At 56.4% G+C, this 24,010-nt stretch overlaps 4 protein-coding genes across 6 annotated transcripts in view; 2 read left to right on the top strand and 2 right to left on the bottom strand.

Moving 5' to 3' along the window:
• LOC125699990 (SPARC) overlaps positions 1–24,010 on the bottom strand; it is a 123,152-nt gene that overhangs the window by 27,626 nt on the left and 71,516 nt on the right. The gene's annotated exons all lie outside the window — the stretch shown is intronic.
• On the top strand, positions 552–4,298 carry GM2A (ganglioside GM2 activator). The gene is made up of 4 exons (XM_048960099.1): positions 552–794; positions 2,373–2,525; positions 2,808–2,990; positions 3,062–4,298. Exons 1-4 carry the CDS (start codon positions 678–680, stop codon positions 3,215–3,217), a joined length of 609 nt encoding a protein of 202 aa, XP_048816056.1. The 5' UTR covers positions 552–677; the 3' UTR covers positions 3,218–4,298.
• Positions 4,986–17,752, top strand: LOC125699991 (proton-coupled amino acid transporter 1-like). 2 transcript variants are annotated; one of them, XM_048960097.1, is made up of 11 exons: positions 4,986–5,086; positions 6,165–6,312; positions 6,555–6,645; positions 6,906–6,994; positions 7,214–7,309; positions 7,997–8,081; positions 8,930–9,148; positions 9,294–9,392; positions 10,692–10,858; positions 13,530–13,699; positions 16,041–17,752. In XM_048960097.1, the coding sequence occupies exons 2-11, from the start codon at positions 6,170–6,172 to the stop codon at positions 16,304–16,306; spliced, it is 1,425 nt and encodes a 474-aa protein (XP_048816054.1). In that variant the 5' UTR covers positions 4,986–5,086; positions 6,165–6,169; the 3' UTR covers positions 16,307–17,752. The 2 variants fall into 2 exon arrangements, with proteins under 2 accessions (XP_048816054.1, XP_048816053.1); XM_048960096.1 differs by having other exon boundaries at positions 5,013–5,086; positions 6,129–6,312.
• Positions 18,116–24,010, bottom strand: part of FAT2 (FAT atypical cadherin 2) — a 48,068-nt gene continuing 42,173 nt past the window's right edge. Inside the window, exons 21-24 of the mRNA XM_048960090.1 lie at positions 23,104–23,545; positions 21,796–21,949; positions 20,284–20,873; positions 18,116–19,497 (exon numbers count right to left, since the gene is read on the bottom strand). Coding sequence (XP_048816047.1) covers positions 18,959–19,497; positions 20,284–20,873; positions 21,796–21,949; positions 23,104–23,545 — 1,725 coding nt within the window. The 3' untranslated portion in view covers positions 18,116–18,958. The remainder of the gene's footprint in view (positions 19,498–20,283; positions 20,874–21,795; positions 21,950–23,103; positions 23,546–24,010) is intronic.

Genomic DNA, 24,010 nt, shown 5'->3' with positions numbered 1-24,010 from the left:
CCCAGCAGGGGCTGGGATGAGCCCAGGGCTGGGAGGTCAGAGGGTGTCTGCATAAGGCGGGGGGAAACGGCTGAGAGCGGCCTCATTCACATCCCCCCTGCCCACCCCTGGTCCCGCTGCCAATGGGGGGAGGCAGAACAGCTGGGGAGCGGCACCCGGAGGGGGAGGAGTAGGATGGGGGGGGGGGGGGGGGTTAAACGCTGAAATGACGGGCAGGGGGCGGTGGGTGGTTAACTCTCCAGCTGCGTGCCCCCACCCCACTGCAGCACGCACGGCATCGGGTTCTGACAGCTCCACTGCCGGGGATTTGGGGGCTGCGCCGTGCGGGGTGGGAGCGGCCCCAGCGCACGGCTGTGGGGTTGGGGTCAGGGGGAGCTGAATGCCGCCCCCCCCCCCAGTGCTGCCTGGGAACCCCTTCCCGTCCCAGCATCCCCGTGCTCCAGTCCTGTTCTTTGCAAAATAAAGGAATACCCAAAACCAACCCACGCAAAGGAGGAATTAAAAAAAAAAAAAAGAGGAGGGCAGGACAGTGTGTGAGCGCACGGGCGGAGGGAGGGGAATCAGGAGATGGGCCGGGCGAGCAGATAAGTAGAGGGTAACCCAGCGCCGCGCTGCCAGACGCTCTGCTTTCCTTCTCGCTCTCCTCCCGCATTGCCCCCCGTTTGCCACCCCGGACGATGCTGTTGGCAGGGCTGTTCCTGGCGCTCTGCGCTCTGTCGCCGTGCCCGGCGGTGCTCGGCGCTGCGCGGCCGCAGCTGCTGGTGGAGAGGAGCGGCTCCTGGATGCTGCGGAGGGTGAGAGGAACCGGCCCTGCCTCGCTGCTGCGGGGAGAGGGGACGTGAGGGGGAGTGAGGGGGGCTGCGGGGTGAAGAGGGAGCCCACAGATACCTCCACGCCTTGGGGACAGGGCTGTAGCTTCGGGCTCGGCCTCAGCCCGTCTCCCAGCAGAGAGGAATGTCAGTGTGGCGGCATCCCTTCGGCCGGAGCCCGGCGGCCTCCTCTCGCTCGGCTCCATCCCTCCCCTCTGTGCGCCTTCCCGGTGCGCAGCCCTGGTTCCCACACACAGAACCGACGCGCAGAGGGAAACGCTCAGGCGGCTTTGGGGAACCTTTGCGTGACTTTCACGTGATGTGGAGGGAAAGATCTCCTTTTTGTTTTCCTGAGAAGCCGATGTTGCTTGGGGAGAGGGTCAGCAGGTTGTGTGGGGTGCTGAGAAGCAGCAGGAGAGGCTGTGCACAGCCGCATGCACCCACGTTGCACCGTTCCCCTCCCGTGGAGCCTCTCTGCCTGCAGACCCGCGGGTGGGGAGGAGCAGGGGCTCAGGGCTCTTGCAAAAGTCGGGATGTGCTGCTGCCCCATGTCCTGGCTTGCCCTGCACACAGGCTGTGTGGGCAGCGGTGTAGCTGTGGCAGCAGATACACAGCGGGACACATGGCCTCACCAGGACACACAGCCTCAGAAAGTCACACAGCCCCACCAGGACATACAGCCACCACCAGTTCCAGGGCAGCCGCAGCCAAGCTTGCTCAGGGTGCACAGCCCAGGCATCCTCCCACTTCAGCCCCAGCTGATCTTCCCTCTGTGGTTTCTGTACCCTCTCTGCTCTACTGGCTCTCCCAGTCCTGGAAGCTGGGACTGCCCAAGGTGCAGCCAGTGGGGCAGGAGCTGCTGGCACTGCTGGCACCGAGCACCACCTCCCTCCACACTTTGCGCTCCGAGTCCCCAGCTGACTGAGGTGCTCAGCAGGGCATGCAGGCTGCGTCCCCCTCCTTAGTGACATCCCATGGGTTTCCATTACCCCACAGGACTTTCCCAGGCTCCTTTGGCCGCTCACCGAACTGGCTCAGCATCAGAGCCACGAGGTGTCTGGAGGAGCAGTGAGCAGCAGGATGAGTCAGGCCCGGCAGCCTCCCTTGAGCACCAGAGAGTATGAGAATATTAAACCCCATTTGAAGTGCAAAGTGTGAATCAATTCCCAGGACAGAGCTCGCCTGGGGGCTGCTCCAACCCCAGCACCCTGAGAGTGTGCAGCTCCTGCTGCTTTTGCTTTCACAGCTCCTGCTCTGTGACTGGAGCTGGCGTGAAAAATAATGTTCACCTTCTTTGCATGCAAAGTGTTTCCAGGCTGGGGTGGAAATCACAGCCTGGAAACGCTGTTTTGGAGAAAATGAGCACAAAAGGGGGTTGTTATAATTGCTTGCTGATGGAGAGTTCCTGAAATGTCCTGAGGCTCACGGAGTTGGAAGTTTGAGAAGCATAGAGGGTAAATGTCACTGGATTTTTTGGAATGGATGAAGGTCATCTACTGTTTGTGATGAGCCCCTCCAGAAATCCAGGGCAAAGTTTAGGATCTGCCTTTCCTGGTGCTGCAGGCTGATGGCTTTTCCTGGGAGGACTGTGGTAACGGGCAGGATCCCGTCGTAATCCAGAGCCTCTCGGTGTCACCCGACCCCGTCAGCATCCCGGGGAATCTGAGCATCAGCGCGGCCGTGAGCAGCAGCGTGGCCATTACCTCCCCCCTGAAGGTGGGTATGGGATCGAGGGAGGGCAGCAAGCTTCACAACCCCCCAGGAGCTGGGAAATGCCCGGGGATGGTATGGGAACAGCGGTCCTTGGGGACGTCAGGGGCACAGTGCCCCCTCCCGGCCAGATGTATGGGGCAGTGAGAAGGGGGAAATTTGCTCAGGGGGTCCGGATGGAGAAAGAGGAACCAATGGGATGAGAGAAACTGAAAGCAGAATTAGGGCACCCCTAAGTTCCGTAGGTCAGGAGGGGAAGGGCTGGGTGCGCACTGCCCTTTCTTACAGGTGGTGCTGGTGGTGGAGAAGGCCTTGGGTGATCTCTGGATCCAACTGCCCTGCGTCGACCAGCTGGGCAGCTGCACCTATGATGATGTGTGCACCATCCTCGACGACCTCATCCCACCTGGCACGTCCTGCCCGGAGCCGCTGCTCACCTACGGCATCCCCTGCCACTGCCCCTTCAAGGCGGTACGTCCCACAACCAGGTGCCCTCGGTGCTGTAGGCTCCGTGTTGACTCACGCAGCCCCTCTCTCTGCAGGGCTCCTACTCACTGCCCACCAGCGACTTCACCCTGCCCGAAATCGAGCTGCCCTCCTGGTTGACCAACGGCAACTACCGTGTGCAGGCGGTGGTCAGCAACAATGACGAGGAACTCGCCTGTATCAAGCTGGGCTTCTCCCTTAAGTCCCAATGAGGGGCTGGGGGCATCTCTTCTCTCCCCGCTGCCTTTTTGATTCATCTCATCCCATCCTACTCCAACCCAACCCGTCCATCCCATCCTCATCCCTTCTCCATCCCATCCCGTGTCCATCCCGCATCTGCTGCCCTGTGTGTCCATGCACCTCTACCACCCTGTCCTTCCGTGTGGCCCCAAACTGACACTTGAAGCAGAAGGAGAGGAAAGCTTTGGGTAGGCTCAGGAGCTCTGCCCAGCCCCGTACCTGCAGGGTCAGAGACTCTGCTGCCAGGAGGAGGTCCCCTGTTGTACCCACATGGTAAATCTTCTCCTGCCAAACATAGAAGGTCCCCCCTCGCTGTCCCTCTGTCCCCAACCTCACCACCAGTGTCCCCAGCCTGGAAGGGGTGGCTTTGGAGCCTACCCCCAGCCTTTTGGGGTAACAATTTTTTATTCTCTTACCTTTTTTTTTTTTTTTAATTTTTTTTTAAATTTTCTTAATCCCATCAAGGGAGTTTCAAACAAAAACATTCCAGGGAAAAGCAATATTTCTTGAAGGTGGAAAGGAAGGAATACGTGGAGAAAGCAGGGGCTGGAGGGGGGCAGGGTGAGCTGTGCAGGTGTCCACACCCACCTGTACTGATGTATAGATGCAGGTCCCCCTCATCTCATGTTGCCCACTGAGCTGGGGCAAGGTGCTGCACTCCAGCACAGGACCAGCAGCCCAGGTCCTATCTGGGGACCCCTCAGCTTGGCTGACACCAGTGTGACCATCCCCCCATGCCTGTATCAGCTCCAGAGGTGCAAGTGGCCCATCACCACCACTTCATTGATCACTTCTACCCAACACCTTGTAGGGTTGCTCTTCCTCCCAGCGCTGTGTGTGCCTTAATTCCAGCATGGAGCAGTGGGAAGTACTTTGCCTGCAGCTGTTCTCCCCGTGCTCTGTGCCCCGAGCTCTCCCCATCTCACTCTGTTGCAGCATGGGGTCATTCTGCTTGGAGAAGAGCTCACCCTCCCACCCTGCTTCCCTGCTCACAGCCCGTGCCCAATGGCACCCTCCTTTCAGGCGGGTTCTTAATAAATCTTTCTGCCACAATGTGGAGCTGGTGCTTTGTGGTGCTGGGGGGGGCAGAGGCTGGGATGAACTGGAGGTGGTGTGGGTATGAGTGCTGTGTGGGGGCAATGGTATTGGGTGCTGTAGACTGACCATGAGGCCAACTGCTGTGCTAGGGTGGCACTGGGGGGAGGCATGCTGGAGGGACGCGGTGGTGGGACTTACTGGTGGGATGCACTGGAGGGATATACTGGTAGGACTTGCTTGTTCAGTGTGTTGGTGGGGCCCTGGTGGGGCATACTAGTAGGACACAGTGGTGGGACACGCTGGCAGGACATACTGGTGGGACATGTTAGTGAGGCAGGCTGGTGGAACCGTACTAATGGGACTTGCTTGTGGGAAACACTGATGGAACACACCAGTGGGACATGTTGGAGAGGTACACTGGTGAGGCATGTTGCAGGGGCACTCTGGCAGGGCACAGTGGTGGGATACACTGGTGGGGCACACTGGTGAGCCATACTGGTGGGACGCACCGGTGGGACACGTTGAGTGATACGCTGGTGGGCCATACTGGTGGGACGCGCTGCAGTGACACGCTGCTCACGCCAGAGGGCGCTCCAAGCCCCGCGCCCATCCCCGCACCTCCGGACCGCCGCTCCGCTTTACGCCCACGAGGGGGCGCCATAACTCCCAGCTCGCCCCGCTCCTTCCTTTCCGCCTTCAGTTCTCCCCGTGCGCATGCGCCGGCCCGGCGCGGTCAGCTGAGTGGGCTGTCACGTGACGGCGCGGCCGAAGGAGCGGGGCCGGCCGGCCGGGGCGGCGGCGAGGTGCGGGGCCGGGGCCGGGCGGGGTGGGGCGGCGGCAGCAGCAGTTTATGGGGCCCGGGGTGGTTGACGGCTCGTGGGGAAGCGGCATGCGGGCGATGTCAGCTGTGAGCTGCCTCCGGCTGGTGATCTCCGCTGCGCGTGGAGCAGAAACACGCGTGGAAGCGGCGCGCTGCTGGGTGATGCCCGAGCGTCCCCGCTGAGAGCAGCCGGGCTGGCTGGGGAGTGGGGAACGGGAACGCACGGGGTGCACGGGACCAGGTTGGTTATCTGGGACGGGCGGCCCCTCCCGCGTCGCTGCTTGCCCGTCACCGATGACGAACGGCTCCCTGTGTAAACTCCGGCCGCAATCCTCACCTGCTCGCATCGCTCGGCTGGCCCTGGGCACCGTGACGTGGCCGCGCTGTGATTTATGGCGTTGCCGGGTTGCCCTGAGCCTGGCGGTGCTGCTCCGTGGGCCGGTTGCTGCACGCTGCTCCGGCCCCGGGTGAAGTGACGATGCTGGGTTGCAGTGCTGAGAGCGGCGTGGTTGGGTTTGCGGTGATGATGGGCGCTGCGCTGTGCTGCCTTTGGGGACCCTTGAGGTGGTGGCACCGAGGAGTGCTCGCTGCTTGCTGCCCCCTTCGGCCTGGGGATAAACGGGTCCCCGTGTCCCGGAATGTCCTTTGGAACCCGGATGGGGGCTGAAGGAGGGAGTGAGAGAAGTGAAATTGTGCAGGGGAAGGTCAGGAGGATTGGGGCTATGGAAGCACACCCGTGCTGCAGGATGCGGGCCGTTTCCTTGTGGGTGTCTGCAAAGGGACACCCCGTGGGAGTGCCCATAACGGGAGCAGCAGCCCAGCATTAAGTGCTTGGGACTTTTGACCTGGGGCCACGTGGCTGGCAGCCGGGGCGGGCACACTGCCCTATAAATGCCAGCTGTGCTGCCAGCTGCACTACCAGCAGTTGGTCCCTCCTGCCATGGCTGATGGCAAAGAACCCGGGGTGGCAGAGCCAGGCGTCCCCATGGAGCCCCGTGTCCCCATGGAGCCTGGTGTTCCCACAGGGCCGGATGTCCCTGCTGATGCTGCTCCATCCTCAGGGGCCATGTCCACTCGACGCCTGTGCAGCGAGGACTACAACGACTACAGCTCTACTGATGTGACCCCGGAGGGCAGCCCGCCTGCGGGCATCAATGGCTTCACACGGCCTGAGTCCTACCAGCGCTTTGGGGAGAGCAACGGGACCACGTGAGTGTGCATCTGGGGTGGGGGAGAGCCAGGGGCTGCATCCAGCAGGGTGAGGGAGGTGATCCTGCCCCTCTCTGCCGGTGGGACCTCCCCTGGAGTGTTGCATCCAGATACAGAGCTCTCGGTATGGAAGAGATGTGGTCCTGTTGAAGTGTGTCCAGAGGAGGGTCCCAAAAATCCTGCAAGGACAGGCTGAGAGCTGGGGCTGTGATTCTATGATTCCTTCTACTTCTGTCCCTCAGGTGGTACCAGACCCTGATCCATCTCCTGAAAGGGAACATTGGCACCGGGCTGCTGGGGCTGCCCCTGGCTCTGAAGAATGCCGGCATCCTGGTAAGCAGCTCCTCATCTTGTGGCAATGGGGTTGCTGTGTGCTCCCCATGCTGTACCCTGTATGGAAATAGAAAGGATTAAATAGACCAGAAAATCTTTTGCTTTTATCCAGCTTATGCTTCCTTTGTAATAGCAGTGCACAAGATAGTTTAAAAAGCAGTTTGTATTGGTGTTTTGCGACATCCTAACTGCCACAACATGCTTGTTCATCACATATCTGGGACTTCCTCTGGGATTGTTCTCCCCTGTCTTCCTTGCAGCTGGGTCCTCTGAGCCTGGTGGTGATGGGTGTTGTGGCTGTGCACTGCATGAGCATCCTGGTGAAATGCGCCCACCACTTCTGCTACAGGTAAGGAGCAGCACCTGGCCTCCCACAGCTCTTCCGTCCTTCCCTCTGGCTCCTGGGGTTTCCCTGGAGGCTCCCAGCAGCAGGCTGCCCACGTGAAGCCTCAGCCAGGAGTCGTTTTTGGGGCTTTATCTCCAGCTCTCTACCCATGAGTGCCACCATGGGAGCCAGCAGGTGGGACTGAAGTGACATCCCTTTCTTCTCTCTCCCCATACTGGACAGGTTCCAGAAGCAGTTTTTGGACTATGGGGGGACTGTGATGTATGGGCTGGAGTCAACACCCATTGCCTGGCTGAGGACACACGCCATCTGGGGAAGGTACTGCTGCCCCCAGGGCAGGGCTTGGCTATAGCTGATGTTGGGGCAGTGCTGGCAGACAGCACCAGGAAAATAAGAGGGAAACGCTGGGATCTTTCACTTAGGCAGGCGAGCCTTAAGGGACATGCTCTTACTTCAGTATAATACTGAAAGGGTGGGAGAAGCATCTGCAGTGTTGGGAGGATGAGAGATTATGGTCTCACATTGTGCCAGGGAAGGTTCAGGCTGCAGTTTAGGAAACATTTATCAGAAGCAGCACTGATGCAGTGGCACTGCTGCTCAGGGAGGTGGGAGGGTCACCATCCCTGTAAGTGTTTGAGAACCACAGAGATGTGGCACTGAGGGATGTAGGTATGGGCATGGAGGGGATGGGCTGGGGTTGGAATTGGGGATCTTAGGTGCCTGTTCCATTCTTAATGATTCCGTGAGTCTCTGATTAAAAATGAGGGAATAATGCATGTGGCAGCGTTGGCTGGTGCTGACCTGACTGAGGGATGGAAGTGAGGATGGGGGGGCCCAAGGTCCGTGGGGCTGGTTGGGGGTACGTTCACTTTTCCAAGCATGGAAGAGAAGTGGCCTGCACGTCCCAGCCTTTGAGGAACAGAGCGTTGCAGCTGAGTTTGAGCTAACCCAGGCATGCCCCTATTTCTGAATGACCCCTTGCTGAGTGCCCTTTTCATTTCCTAGGCGTGTGGTGGGACTCTTCCTGATCCTCACTCAGCTGGGTTTCTGCTGTGTGTACATTGTCTTTCTGGCTGACAACCTGAGGCAGGTGAGGCTCCCTCTGTGTCCTAGCTCTTCCCTCAACAGACCTCTGGTTTCTGTGGTGGGTGCTGCTTTGGAAGGCACAAATCCTGAGCAGTTCTGAGATGCCCTGCAATTTTGTGAAGATGGCTCGGAGCTGCCTGTATTGGCCAAGAGGAGCAGAGGCTCCTTCCTGGGAGGGGATGCAGAAATGGGGTCACAGAGGAAGCACTGTGCTTCTGATGTGCAGCCCAGCTCGCTAATTGCCTTATCGATACTCCATATGGACAGCAGTGCACAATGGCATGGCATGAACCGCTCTCGGTCTTGTTTGCATTCCGTTTTTTTGCCTCATCCTGTGGCCCTGGAGCTTAATTACAGGCTGTGTTGGATGAGTTTCCTTCTGCCAAGCATTGGGAGAAAATAAACAGAAACCTTGAACCTGCCTTGGCTCCTGTGCTGCAGGAAGCTGCCAGTACATCCCTCCCCATTCACAGCCCCTGCATGGCTCGGTGCTTTGCACGTGATGCTGAGCATCACTGCCCCTGTGTGCTTCTACAGCCACAGTCGGGTTCCTCCCACCACAGCTGTGCCCTTTGCCTCCTTACATGGGGCTGGGTGCACTGCTGTCAGCAGTGCGTGGTGGGCATTGTGCCTGTGCTCTGGGGAGGCTCAGCCACCCAGTTCCTGGGGCAGAGCCTTCTATGGAGCTGAGAACACAGAGAACATAGGCCTGAAAGTGCCTATGGGCTGAAAGAGCCTAAGGGAAGGATGAATGACTTTTATCAGGAAAAGCAGAGTTAGTCTGCCTGGCCTGGGGTGGGTTTCCAGCATCCATCACCGTGGGATTCATCAGGCATTCCTGTGCTTTCCCAGGTTGTGTCCTCTGCCAACAGCACCACCACTGACTGCCAGTCCAACAGGACGGTGACCCTCACACCCACCATGGACTCCCGGCTCTACATGCTGTCCCTGCTGCCTTTTGTGGTGCTGCTGTCCTTCATCCAGAATCTCAAGATCCTGTCCATCTTTTCCATGCTGGCCAACGTGGCCATGCTCGTCAGCCTTGTTGTGATCTACCAGTACATTGTCAGGGTACGTTGTGATGCCCTGTGTGTTGGCAGAGCTTGGTGGTGGGGTTGGGGTGGTGATGTTGTGTAGTGGCCTTTCCCTCTGCGCCGTGGGGAAGGGAGCTGTGGGGATGAGCAGTGCTCTGAGCTGCATGTGGGCTGTTTTCCAGGACATCCCCGATCCCAGCACCCTGCCTCTTGCAGCAGCTTGGAAGACCTACCCTCTGTTTTTTGGCACGGCCATCTTTGCTTTTGAAGGCATCGGGGTGGTAAGTCCTGGTGTGTGGCTCAGCCCCCGCTCGGGCTTGCAGTCAGCACCTGCTCTGCACCGCAGCTGTATTTGCAGATGGATTTTTCAGGTTGTAGCCCAGCTTCTGGGTGATGCTGTTGGCTCCAGGCTGTCTCCTGGGTCAAACTTCGTTGTGTGTGCTTCAAACCTCAGGTGGGTGCTGTGAGCTGTGCTCTCCAGGAGCTTCACAAAGCCTTAGGCTCCACGATTAGAGCCAGATCCTGGCTCTTGGTGCTCAGAGTCTTGGGGCAAAAGCATAGCACAGCGACATATGATCCATTTCTCTCTCTGGTGGCATCACCTTCCTTCAGCCACACAGCTCCAGCCCACACAGTGCCAGCCTGGCATGTGCCTTGTGTATGAGGCTGTAAAGGTATGCATCCCACCTCAGACTGGTCTGCACCGCACTGAGGGAGTTGTCTTGGGCTGCACGTAAAGTACACACCATATAGTTAATGTATATAAGTAGGAAAGCTCTTTTTATTTTTTTATAATTTTTATTAAAACATAAAAAAGGAAAGAGGGCAACATAAAGATAAAATGAGCGGGTTGGCTGCGTCTGCTGTAAACAGAGGAGCTGGGAAGGAGGCGGGGTGGGTGGGAAGCATAATGGCTCACTGAGATGCTGCAGGTTGTTTCCAGAGCTCCCTTCAAAGGAGGAAAAAGAGTTTTTATCTCATAATATGAGGTAGCAGTGTAAACAGGGGGTTGCAGCATGCCAGGGCCCTGCAGGAAGGGCATTTGCAGAGGGCTGTGCCCAGGACAGAGGGATTGTGCTGGAGCTGGTGCGCACACACACGTGCACAGCTGGGAGGTAGAGCAGCATATAAAACCTATTCTGATCCTGCTACATCAGCAGCTGTGTCCCTGTCTCTTTCCTTGAAATGCCCACCACCCAAGGATGGCTATTAAAAAAAGTTGCTGAAATGCTTGAAGCAAATAGTTGTATAAAGGCAGGGGGTTGTCCCTGCTCTTTTTTTTATCCTCTTTTTTTTAGTGCCTTACCTGTTTGCAATCTGCCCATAGATACTTGCAGGGAGAGGATATAGGGTTTCAGCCTTTTCAGTCTGTGCTGTGAGCAATAACTGTAAGGCACTGGGCTGGGAGCAGAGGATTCACATCTCTGGGGCAGCAGCTGGTGGGGTCTCCAGATTTCTGTGCACAGCCCTGGTTGCAGAGGGCAGCCCTCAGCCCCATGGCTGCCCCACGGGGCTGGCAATGCAGAGGAATGGGGAGGAGCCCCTGTTCCATCCTCCTCTTCCTCCTGCTCCTTTCACAGGTGTTGCCTCTGGAAAACAAGATGAAGAACCCACGGCAGTTCCCTCTGATCCTCTATGTGGGGATGACGATCGTTACCATCCTGTACATCAGCCTGGGTGTGCTGGGCTACCTGCGCTTCGGGGCGGCCATCCAGGCCAGCATAACACTCAACCTGCCCAACTGCTGGTGAGTGCTGCCCAGGGATGTTGTCCTTACTTGCCCAGGTGAGCCTGGAGTGGGACAGAACCACCTGGAGGAGCTGTCACCCACATCCTTTTAGATTTTTTCCCTTGGATTAGGTGGTCGCGTGGTGCAGTGCTCTGTATTTATCCTGGTGGAGGAACACAAGCTGCTCCTCTGTCTTTGGGAAGAGAAGTGTGGAGGCTCTTAGCGTTCAAATGTTAGGCAGGACTCAGGATTTTGAGTTTGTGAGGCTGATGTGGTCATCCTGGGGGGCTGGGAGCTCTTCCAGATGGGGTCTCTGGCTGTGCGTGGTGCTGGGTCACACTGCCAGCCCCTACTCACAGCTGACCCATAGTGCTGGCAGCCTCAGCTGTGTCTGCTCTGAAGGCACTTACGTTCCCTTTAGCAGAGGATAAAGTGACTCAGGCTACAGGAAGATCCTACCTCACATCTGTGTTTCTAGGAGCATCTTTCTGGGTGGGGGTGGGCAGAGCAGGGCTGTCAGGCAGGACAGAGCAGCGTGGCCCTTTGGCAGCAGGGCACGGGGAAGCCCAGCAGCACAGGACAGGAGTGCTGTGTCTGCAGTGACTCAGCGTGGAATGCTTCAGTGTCAGTGCATGTTTCTTCCTGGCAGAACACCTCATGTAAGCTGTAAACACTGAACTTGGAAATGCGTTATCTGTCTTGTTAAAGGCAAATAACCGGGACAGGGGCTGGGAAACTTAGGCTGAAGCCTCGAGGACTTATTCCCAGGCATGTTGTTGCTCAGGAGGTGATGGGTGAAGGTTTGCTTTGGGAACAAGTGCTTTGCCAGCAGGTTTTCTCTTCAATAGCACAAGACAGCAGTTGCAGAAAGGTCAGAAAGGCTTGAGGTGAGAGATCTATCAGTGTGGGTGCAGGTGAGATCTGAGCAGAGGATGCTGCACCCTTCCCTCACTGCAGCCATTGCCTGGAGGTCTTCAGGAGCACATTTAGTGAACTGGAATCGTTGAGATAGAGGGTGACTCAGCGCTTTTCAGACTCGTTGCTCTGTAACCACAGCTTCCTCTAGCGAGGAGTCGGTGCCCAGGGCTGACCACAGCCTCCTGAAATACCACTCCTTACAGCCTCCAGAGTTGCTTCACCCTGAAAGGTGCCATCCTGAATGGCAAGGAGGGTCTGATGTTGGCTGTGTGCAGCCCGTTGGAGGTGTGCAGTGACCAAACTTACAGGCAAAGGAGGATTTCCGTGCCCATGTGGCCTTGGGTTTTCTGTTGGTCAGAACTGGTTCTTCCCCTTCTTGGTATTTAAACTGCCCTTTTGTCCTCACCCGACCAGTGCACAACTGAGACCCAGCCTTAATCTGAACTTTTTCTTTTTTTACGTTTTATTTTAATAACATCTCTTAAACATAGATTGCCTTCGAGCACTTAATTGCTTTATGGCATTCCCTTAATCAAGCAGTAGGAGATGAGGAGCATAGGATAGCTGGCTCAAGGCTACTGTGCACCTGGGCTTGGGAGCACAATGTGCTCAGCCGAGTGCTGCCCTCTGGACTCTGCTGATAGCTCTGCCCTTTGTTGGCTGCAGAATCACTGGGTAATGTGGTTTGGAGAGAGGATGGTGAGATCGTTGGGTCTGACCACCTGCTCAAAGCAGAACCCGCTTAAATGTTGAGTGTCAATAAGGATGGAGACTCCCAGCCCCCCTGTGCCCCTGTTCTGGTGCTGACTGACCCTTCTGGATGCAGCTCTGCTGCCTCTCCGATTTCTGTTTTCCCAAGTAGAGCCTATCTTTGCCTTCTCCATGTCCTCCCAGAAGACAAAATCCACCTGGTTGTAAACAGGAAAAAAAGGAGCTATTTCCCTTCGTTCTACCCAGTAGTGGAGTTTTCTCAGTGATGCTCAAGCTGATCACCACCTCAGGGGCGGGTGATGGACACCCACTTTGGGTCGTGGGCTGAGAGTGGGTACTGCAGGCTGCGGGCAGTATCGATGCTGCTGCCCATCTCTGTGGTCGGGGTGTTTCCTAATGCTTGGGTATCTGGGTGTTGTCTGCATGCGGTCACCTTGTGTCACTGCAGACCTTGACCTGGTCAGGAAGCCAGAGCCTGCACCCCTCTGTGGGCAGTGCTGACCCTGCAGGATGCATTGATTTGTGCAGCGCTGGCACACGCGAGCGTCTAGAAATGCACATGGGTGCCTTGTGTCAAGGAGCAAGTTGGGCTCCAGCCCCCAGGCCAGGGACATAACAGATATCCCCATGCTCTTGGGAGGAGTTAGGAGCAGAACACCACTCTGTATGATTTGCTTTTATTTTGAAACAGCCCTTTGCATCTGTGCCCAGGAGATTTCCCAAGGGGAAGCAGCACTTGGGAGGCTGCTGGCCCCACTGTTGACCTGCTGCTCCTTACAAAGAGCTGCAGCCTCTAATTAGGTGTGGGCATGTTGCAATGGCTTGGCTGTTGTGCTATCTCCTTGCCGTCTCTTGCACAAGAGGTGTCATTAGCTCTTACTGTGCCAGAAGAAAAAGAGCTGAGATGCAGAAGTCCTTGTAGGCAGGGTGCTCCTGCTCTGCCTTATGGATTTGGAATCATAGTATCTCCCAGGTTGGAGGGACCCCACAAGGACCATTGAGTCCAACTCCTGGACTGGCACAGGAACACATCTCACTGTTCTCTCCTTCTCATTTGCAGGCTGTACCAAGCTGTCAAGCTGCTCTTCTCCTTTGGGATTTTCTTCACCTATGCTGTGCAGTTCTACGTCCCCGCTGAGATCATCATCCCACCACTGGTTGCCCGTGTGCCGGAGCGCTGGGGCTGGCTGGTCAACCTGCTGCTGCGGGTGGTCCTGGTCGGCATCACCTGTGAGTAGAAAGCAGCCTGTCCCAGAGCCTTTGTCCCGCTGTCTGAGTCCCAGTGAATTTGGAGGAGCCATCAAGTCCCATCAAATTTTGTAGGATGCATCCCAGCAGCTGATCTGGGTACTAAGCCCACGTTGGGTAGCCTGCGTTGGAGCTTTGGAAGGGTGCAGATGCAGCAAGATGAGCTCTTCTCACCCAAAAGCCATGTGCTGGCTAGAGCAGCAAGACTTGGGGGCACCCTCTGCTCCTCCAGCTTGCAGTTGAGGGCTTGGAAGGCTTTTTCAGGTGGCTTTTAGTGGCTATAGGAGCTCAGAGACCTCTTGGAGGGCTGTGGTCTGTCCCACTTCTGCACTAAGGTACAGCCTGCTGCTTGCTGCAGAAGTAACTTGTTATGTGCAGCTGCTCCCAGGAGTTTGAAGTTCGGTCGAACTCATGATGTTAGCAGTTGGGAATGAGGTTTGGCCTATCTGCCTGCTTGAAGGGAAAAATCTGAGCTGAGAAAAGCAAGTTTGTAGAAGCTTAAAGGGCATCAGTTCAGTGAAGCACAGGGGTGTCTGATTTTTGGCTGGCTTTGATTCCTGTAAACTAAGTCTTGGCTGTTCTCAGCACAGCTGAGATGCTTCACTGAGCTTCCGGGCATCGCCCCCCTGAAGCACAGCGTTCCTGCATGGCGTGGTGCTGCCAGTGCATCAAAGCTGAGCATTACAGACCTGACCCTGTGTCTCAGTAGCTCTGGTTTGGGCTTGGCTGCATCATGGCCAGGAGCTGTGTGTCCGTGTCTGCTCTGCAGCCAAAGTTGCTTCCTCATCCCATTATTGCTCAGCGCGTGAGAAGAGGAAGCTTTGATCTTGGCTGCCTTTCATTTCCTTAAAACGAGAGGAGAAAAACCTCTTAGTGTCTGTTCTGCCATTTTCCACCCTCACGTGGCAGAGCTTCAGGAACTTTTGATCTTGGGCCCTGTCCCTCCTGCCCCACAGAGTTGAGATCCCATTGGGCTCTCTGGTGCTGGAGAGGCTCAGAAGTTGGGGTGCACCAGACTGGGAACAGGGCTGACAGCAGCACTTGTGCCCACTGCTTTGGGGTGGAAAAGCAGCAGGGTGTTGGAAGGACGTAGGTGCCTTTGTACCTCCTCCCCTTATCTTTTCATATAAGAAATTGCTGTTGGCAAGGATAAAAGCAATTGGGGGGCTGCGTGAATATTCATGGCATGAGCATGTGGCCACAGAACATCGTGGCTTTGGCTTCCAAAGAGAGGATGCAATTTGGTGTATGGTTGTCTTTCAAGCTCAGACTTCAAACCCAGCACCATTAAAACCCCTTGGAACGAATCCCTGCGGGAAGCACGGCCGTTCCCCCTGAGGCAGAGGCTGCAGCTGGCACTTCAGCTCTGTTTCAGGGGAAGGAGGGGGTTCATTCTGTTTGCTGGGAGCCCACAGAGTGCTGTGGGGGTGGGCTGAGGATGTGCTGCCCAAAGCCTGCTGCTGCGGGTGCTCTTGGAGCATGAATGCTGCAGAGTTTGCAGCTACTCATTGGAAGCTGGAAGGAGGCTCCTGGGGGATTTTCCTTTGCTGCAAATGTTCCCCCCTAGGCTGTGCTCAGGGGGCAGAGGGGCTCTGACTGCTTACCAACCACACACATTCATTCAGGGTGGGCTTTTCCCCACGCCTCCTCTTTTTGTGGGCTCTCTGAGGTTTTACAGCTCCCCAGGTGTGAGGCAGAGACCCGGGGGGTGCGGGGGAGATGGGGCTGGGGATGATTCTGTGAGCAGCACCCTTCTGCTGGGTGCAGCCCTCTGTGGCAGCATATATATTCATTAGCTCACTGAAAAGCCTTAATTGCTTGGGGAGCTGTTGCTGGAAGCATGCAGCTTTCTGTTCAAAGCTCAGAGAAAGTTGCAGGGTCAGCTTGCAAGCAGTGGCATGGGACAGCTTTGCTTCAACAGCTCCAAGCTCAGAGCAGGGTCCTGCTCATGGAGTAATGTGTCCAGATGTGGAGTCCTCAGTACAGGAGAGATATGGATCTGTTGGATTTCCTCCAGAGGAGGACCACAAAGTGATCCGAGGGATGGAACACCTCCCCTAGAGGACAGACTGAGAAGAGAAGGCTTAAGGGAGATTTTTCTGATAAGAGTGGTGAGGCACTGGCATGGGTTGCCCAGAGAGGTGGTGGTGCCCCATCCCTAAAGACACCCAAGGTCAGGCTGGAGGGACTCTGACGGAGCTGTGGGTGCCCCTGTTCAGTGCAGGGGAGTTGGACCAGATGGCCTTTAATGGTCCCTTCCAACTCAAACAGTTCTGTGATGCTATCAGCTCCTGACCACCCCATTGCCCTCTCCCTTCCCCAGGTGTGCTGGCCATCCTCATCCCCCGCCTGGACATCGTCATCTCGCTGGTGGGCTCGGTCAGCAGCAGCGCGCTGGCTCTCATCTTCCCCCCGCTGCTGGAGATCGCCACCTACTACACAGAGGGCATGCACCCTCTGCTCATTGCCAAGGACGTGCTCATCAGCCTCTTCGGCTTCGTTGGCTTCGTGGTGGGCACCTACGAGGCGCTGGTGGAGCTGGCTACTCCTGCTACTGTCATCAATGGCACCAGCACCTCGGGGCAGTGACGGTCCCTGCTGGTGGTGGCACAGACCGGGTGCTCAGCCTTCTCCTCCTGCAGAACGTGGTGGGTTTGGGCTGCGAGGGGTGTGGGTGGCACAGCACTCATCCCCTCCACACTCCTGTACGTAGTTACTTTGGGGAGGGGGGATCCTGGGGGTGTAGACTTTTATTTTTTATTTTATTTTGTAATGCTTCCCATATTGCCCCCATCCCATCGCTCTGGGACTGCTCTTCTCCGTGCCAGTTTGTTGGTTGTTTTTTTTTGTTTTTTGTCTTGTTTTGTTTTTATTTTCCCCCCTTCCCCCCCACCCCTCAGCACTTTATTTTACAGCAACAAAGAAACCTCAGCTCAGGTTGGAGGTGCAGAGCTGCCTCCTCACCCCGGCCCTTGGGGATGTAGAGCAGCGCTGGTTATGAGCACTGCTGGTGCAGGTCCTGCTGTGCTCTGGTTTCCAGCTCTTTCGTGCAGAGAGGGCTGCCGTGGAAGGTTCTATTTGTTCATTTTTTTTTCTCCCTACACACATATACCCCTCATGGTTTTTGGCATTAGGAATTCAGGTGTGCAGAGCCCGCGCTCTGCAGAAACACAGCGCCTTGTTTGCTGCGCTCTGGCTGCATCTGCAGTCCTCCACTGAATGTCACATCCCCAATAAGAACACTGATCATGTTGTTTTCCCTCCTGGCCCCGGTGGCAGCTCCCAGCAGGAGGCAGCCCATTGCACTGCTCCCTCCTGCTGCTGGTATTGGGGCAGGTGCACGCTGGGGGCACAGACTCTGGCCTTGCCACACTTTGCCTTTCTGCTGCTTCTTTTTTTTTTTTTTTTTTGAAGGCAGATGAGAGCAAATGAATCCTCCATTGGGTATTTCATGGTGGTGCAGCTGCACTCAGCTGGGGAAAGGCACACAGAATGGTGTGCACGCAGCCAGCAGGGCTCTGGGCTTCCTGCAGGTGGGAGAGGCAGAAAATCTGTGCCCAGCGCTGGCACTGCTGTCCCCTGGGAGGGGATGGCTGGCAGTCCCAACAGGAGGGACGACCCTGTTCTGGGGTACAGCTGTGTGATGGCTGTGTCCCCAGCACTGGGGTTGCTGGGTTTGCTGGAGTGGTGCATAGCACTTGCACTCACAGGGCACTGTGGCAATGTTAAGCAGTGTCCGGTGGAGTTTTTTGGTTTTATTGGGCTGAAGCACAGTGGGCTGGTGGGAAACACATGGGTTACCAGGAGGACCTGGTACGGGACCAAGGGGACACAGAAATGTGACACTTGTGTGTTGTAGCTGCTCTGTGACCAGGGGAATTGTGTATATACAAAGGTGATTAATGTCTGTGTTGGTGTGCCTATGGATATTGTCAGTGTGGGTCGCTGCCTACTGCTGCAGCACCTGAATCATGTATCTCACTTTAATCAATAAATAAGAGTTATTTTTTACGTGGAAAGGCTCTGGGATGAGGTGGGGTTTCTCTCCCCCACACCCAGAGGAGCAGGAAGGCTGGGAGATGTGAGGGGACCTCAACGGGGTGCTGGGGCAGCAGTGTGCTGTCAGCACCAGTGACTTCCTATGGCTTTGGGAAACGTGGCCTTGCTTGCAAGTGCTGCACCAGTGCAGTGCTGGGGTTCTGCTGTGCAGACTGAGGTGGTGTTCTCAGGGCAGCCCTTTGCTGGAGCCACAGTCCGAGTTGCAAAGGAATCAGAGTTATTTGATGAAATCATAATAGTAAAAAACAAAACAAACAAAAAAAACCAATTCTTTTAATACTTTGCAAAAAAAAAAAAAAAAAAAATCAATGAAACAGCAAAACAAAATATTACATCAAACAACCGACCAAAGTAAACCTCTCACAAAAAACAATACAATCCCAAGCAGGAGGACGGATGGGCCAGCCTGTGGGCAGCACTTCATGGCCGTCCTGGAACCCACATGGGCACAGTTTGTTTGGTCCATTTGGGATATAACAGACCCAGGACCCCTTGCAGGGGGTGGCAAGGCTGGGTACTGCTGTCACCAGCTGGGGGTCAAGAGCTGCGGGCATGGCTCTGTGCCAGTTTCTGTGCCTGCAGCCCTGGGGCTGGGTGCCCTGCAGCAGGTTTCAGTCTGCTCCTTGGTGCTTGGTTCTTCTGTAGAAATGGATTTAAGTTTATTTTCATGGACTTCTTTTCGCCAAGTGAGGATGTGCTGGTGGCACTGGCTGCATATTCCTATCTCTCACCCTGGGGAACAGATGGAGAAGAGGCTGTGCACCAATTGCACCGTCCCACTGAGCAAACCATCGCCCTGATGCAAACTCTCGGTGCCAGAGCTGGATGCAGGATGACCTGCGTGCCACCTGGGCTTGGCCATTGCTGGTCCTTCCGTGCCTCTTCCACCACTGCTGTCCCTGTGGTGCTGCTCTGCTCCTCCCCATGGCCGGGCAGCACAGGGTGGGAGATGTGCGGTGCCCACGAGGTGCGTTAGTCATTGGCATCCAGGAGCATCCTCCACGTCCCGGCTGTGGCTGGAGCATTTCCCCTCTGTGTGCAGTGCAGGGACAAGGATCCAGCCAAATTACAGCCCAGCCATGCAGGGGGAGATGCTGCAAGCTGGGCCAGGGGAACTGCAACTCCCCTGGTACCACGTGCCAGCTCCGGCGCTTCTCCTCATCCCAAGGACGAGTCCCTCCGTTAGAACATCACCTCCTCACAGCTGCCGTAGTCGCTCTCCACCATGTCAGAGCCCTCATAGTTGGGGGGTGGTGGGGGCTGGGTGCGCAGGGCGGGCGGATGGGCCCCCACCTCACAGTCGGCATAGGAAGGTTGGGCCACGCTCAGCCGCATGCTCACCCGCTTGTAGCCGGGGTCGGGTGGGTAAGGGGCACCTTCACCCTGCACCAGCTGGGCTGGGTAATAGCTGATGGCTGTGTACTCGTTCTGGCACTGGGATGCTGCCGTCTCCACGGGGCCCAGTGGTAGGAGATCCTCCAGATTCTGGTTGCTGTAGCGGGGAGGGATGGGTGCCCGCTTGTTGCTTTGGTCCAGTGGAAAAGGGAAACCCCCATAGAGAGTGACTGGCTCCGGGTCTGCTGGTGGAGGGGGTGGTGGGGGGAGTGGGGGGTGGGAGGAGGGCACGGCAGGGGGACCTTGGATGATCTCGTAGTGGGAGTATTCCTGGACGTCAGAGGAAAGGTAGCGTGGCGGCCAGTAGGTTGTTTCTGCTGGGTACACTGGAAGGAAACAGAGCTGTGTTAGCTGTGTGGGCTGCTTTCCTCCTGCTAATTCCTGCTGCATGAGCCTGAGCTGCAGGAGATGTGCCAGTTTGCCTTGGGAATGAAGGGGGCTTCGGGGCTCCCACTGGTACCTAAAAGGCACTTCTTATCGTGCCACATGGGTGCAAGAAGCTGGCACAATGATGGGATGGGGCAGAGCAAGTGACTCACTAGAGCTCTCCCTTTGTACCTCTCTTTCTATCTCTGGTATAATCTGATTTTAGGGTGGCCCTGTGTGGACCTGAAGTTGGACCTGGTGATCCTCACGGTTCCCTTCCAACATGGGATAATCTATGACTCTGACTTGGGCACTTCCTTCTGGCAGCTGTCCTTGATGCTGCTGAGCTCCCGGTGAGCTCTGGGCCAGGCCAAGCAGGGACCTGGCTGCCTGGGGCTGTTTCTCTCTGCTGTGATCCCTCTGGCAGCTGATGCAAGGGATGCCACTAAAACTCACACTGAATTCCACTCTCTAATCATCACTTTTCTCTTTTATAGAGACTTTTTAGCCTGAGTGTGTGGGAACCCAGGCCATGCATTAATGCATTCCCTGCTGATTTTGTAGAGAACTGAACAAGCTGAAGTTGAATACTGCTATTTATGAGTGGGGGAAGAGCCAGTGAAGGACTTGGACATCATTGGCCCACGTTTTTCTCGTCTTTACCCCACACTGTTGGCCTCCCACATTCACAAACCTTCCATCCGCTCCCCCAGGGATAAAAGCAAGAGCAAGCTGCGGCTACTGACCCATCTCCTCCCTGGCCCAGGTGCACTTGACGAAGGACTCGTTGTCAGAGTTGGACGGGGGGGCCGGGGGCAGGTTGGGTGCCACACTGCACACAATGGTGCCGCGATGCTTGGGCCCGTTGGCCGAGTTGAAGGTGACAAACTCAGGGGTACCGCTGGCTTTGCGCTGCTCCGGCGCCGCCCGGTCCAAATTGTTGTGGGCCGCGTCGCTGAGGATGTTGAGCTCGATGGGCGGCACTGCTTGGGTGCCCACACCCACGCTCTTGGAGAACTCGCTCTTGGACAGCAGGTCAGGGTCCTCCCTTGCCACCGGCTTGTGGGCCTTGGCCCGGTGCCGGTAACGCTTGCGGATGAGCACGAAGGCCACGGCCAGGATGGCTGCCCCCAGCACGCCGGCTGCGATCTCAGCGATCTCCTCAGGGCCCACGGCCCAGTGCGTGGGCACGATGGCAGGCGTGATGATGGGCTGCGTGCAGTAATCCCCCTGGTAGTCCGATGGGCAGATGCAGCGGATGGAGCCCTGCGCGCTCACGCAGCGCCCGGCGTTGTGGCACGGGTTGTCCTGGCATTCCTCAGCCAGCTTCTCACACCTGGGGGGATGGAGGCAGAGGCATCAGCCTTGGGGGGGCCCAACACATGGCATCCTGCTCTGAGCTCTGCTTTATGCCACAGGGATGCTCTGTCCTGGCGCAGAGTGCCAATTACCTCTGCTGTCAGCAGATCTTGACATTTACCACGGTGCTGTTCAGAAGAAGGCCACGTTATGCAGAACAGCCCCTTTTGGGGAGGTGTTTTATGGAGTATATACAGAGCTGAGACTGAATTTTGATACTCTGCCCTTCTGCACCCCACACACTCTAAGTATTCCCCTTTCCCATTCTCCAGCAGGACAGAAGATTTTCCTTCTATCCCTTCCAGCAGCAATGACCTCCCATATTAGAAGGGATATGCAATAACTGGCTTTTCCTTTTTTTTTTTTCTTTCTTTTTTTTTTCCCCACATTACTGTTACTGAAGAAGCCCTTCGAATTTTTTCATTCTTTTACTCCTCAGCCAGGGCTCGAGATGGGTGAGCTGGTCCTCCCAACGCGTGCCCAATGGCTGTGCCCGCAGTGCTGATGACCGCAGGTATCATCGCACTGCCACCTAACGCCCGGAGCTGCGCTACTGATTCCTCTCTTGGCATTGATTCAGAGCGCCGGTGTCCATCCTGGCCAAGCGACCCGGCCGGGAGGAGGAGCTGCTGTGATGCTGCCCTGAGCTCCGAGCAGCCCCAGGGCTGCAGGCATTTGGCATGCACTCACCCACGTATCAGGTGGGGAGGTACATCCCGTGCAGCTCAGCAATCAAGGGATCAGCAGGACAGCTGGCAGCGTCCTACAGCTGTTTTTAGGCAGCCCCGCATTGCATTGCTCCCAGGTGGATACAATGAGCTCCAGAAGCGCACAACGCTCGTTGCTGAGGTCACACTTTCAGCCTTCCATGGGAGCCCTCTGGCCCTTTCAGCCCTTACCTGTCGCCCAGGTACCACTCGGGGCAGTGGCAGGAGTACCCGGAGCCGGAGAGGACGCAGGTGCCGCCGTGCAGGCAGGGCTTGGACTCGCAGGGGCTGTCCCCCAGCTCACAGCGCTCACCAGAAAACAGCCCGGGACAGATGCACGTGTAACCTGCAGAGGTGAGAGGGTGCCGTCAGGAGACTGCTGGGGAGGCGGAGGATTTGCTGCTGGCTGGGATTTCAGCTACTGTTGGTGCAGCCCTGAGCATGGGAATGCTGCCGGCTCTGCTGAGCTCCCGCAGTCCCTCTGCTGGCGGTGCCACGTGGAATGTTCTGGCATTCTACCCTGCAGCGCTCTGCAAAGCCTTCTCTGCTCATCAGTAGCACAACTTTAGAGCAGTGTGAGCACGGCAGACCTGTTGCCACATGCGTGCAGTGCTGTGCAGCTGGGACATGCTGGCGCTTGCAGGGCAGGTGCTGGACGTTGCCTGTGGGGCTGCGAGCACGCGTGTTCACATGGCTTTGTTGATGTGCTGGGTTTGACTGTGACCCTCTTGGTGTTCTCACTTGCTCCCATGGCTACTGGCCCACCCGAACAAGCTCATAGGGACCTGTGTGTGCATGTGTGGGTAATCCTGTGCCTTGAGGTCCCTGAGCAGAGATCTGTACAAACTCGTGCTGTGTGCCCGTGCTTACAGGACTGCTGCAGGAAGGCAGGCGCTCAGGCTCACCGCACTGCTGTGGCCTTCCATCAACCCCTGCCCTGCAGAAATGTCCTGCATTGCCCTACAGCGTGGCGGTATGCCTGGTGGGTGGGATAGAGCCTGGTGCCAAGCCCCCGCTGAGCACTTGTGCCTCATGCTAACCTGCGACGCTCATGTGCAAGCTCACAGTTTTCCCAGATACCTTCCCATAGCCCCAGGGAGTCGCTGACTGCAGTGGGAATAGATGAAGATCTTGGCTCATTTCTGCCCAGATACCATAATTGCGCGATCCCATCTTGCCCAATTCCAACTCTGCTAATGGCTCCTCAAGGAAAGAGGATGTAGGGGGGAAGGTAGAATTTCTATTTGTGCTTGCATTTTTGGCAAAGGTGCTCACTCCTAGGTCATGCCCACTCCTTAGAAATGCTCCTGCCCTGCAGGCCATCGTCTGATACTGAGAGCCAGGATGATGATCTCATGCCACCAGCTGCTCCTGCACTGAGTCAGCCACCGCTTGAGCCCCTGGGATGGGGCACTTCTCCTTGCATAGGGAAGCATCAAGGTGTTGTGGCTTTCCCTTCTCTCTTGCCCCCCCTATATGTATTCACATATATTCACATACCTCCTCCATGAGTTTCGGAGCACATCCCGTTGTTCAGGCATGGATTGCTGCTGCAGGCACCAGTTGGGGAGCAGCACTGCTTCATCCCCACCTCCTCCATCACCTCCTTGGATTGCCCTTTCCCATGCAGAAGAACCACCTCTCTGCCATTGATGGCAAGTACATCCAGGCAGCCCCTGAACCCCCGTGTGACTCTCTGGGACTGAAGTGGGTGCCGGAGGCCCCCAAAAAGCAGGTCTCGCCTGCCCTGGGATGTGCTGCAGGTCCCTGGCAGTTGGAGGGAGGTGTTTCCCAGGCCATCGACGAGCAGACGGACCGATGCATTCTTCACCTCCAGGAAGACTGAGTGCCACTCCCCATCGCTCACAAAACGTGAGGAGGAGAGGTTCCCGGTGTAGTTTCCCCAGCAGCCGTACCCCAGGTGAAGCACCCCATGTACCATCTGCAAAACACATCCCAGAAGTCATGGTTAGCACACAGGTTCTTGGCAATTCTTAACCTCCTCTGCCCCTGCCTGAGTGTTTTGAGTCAAGAATCTTGAATCCCAAGATGTTGTCTTTTCAACATCCTCTTTTACTCATGCATAAGCTTTGCATGGATCAGCTAAAGCCTAAGAGACTGCAGTCTCATTTATGTTGCCCTCATTTCATCTATGGCCCTTTCCAATCACTGACAGTTTGAGAGAGGTTTCCGCAGAACAAGAGGCAGAGATGCAATCCAGTCCTTGCTCTCCAGCAGGTAGGATGAAGACCATCAAGCTGCTGATCTTCTGAAAGCAAACCACACCAATGTTCTCAGCATGAAACTGGGCCATCAGAAATCCCTGTGGCCCAAGATTCCTCTTTAAAATGCCTATGGAGGAAGGTTAGCTTTCAGCAACTGCTGAAAGAGTGTGAGGATGACAGAG

Source organism: Lagopus muta, chromosome 14, assembly GCF_023343835.1.
Source record: "Lagopus muta isolate bLagMut1 chromosome 14, bLagMut1 primary, whole genome shotgun sequence".
In the NCBI taxonomy this organism is placed as follows: Eukaryota; Metazoa; Chordata; class Aves; order Galliformes; family Phasianidae; genus Lagopus; species Lagopus muta.
This window is presented reverse-complemented; position numbering and strand designations above follow the sequence as displayed.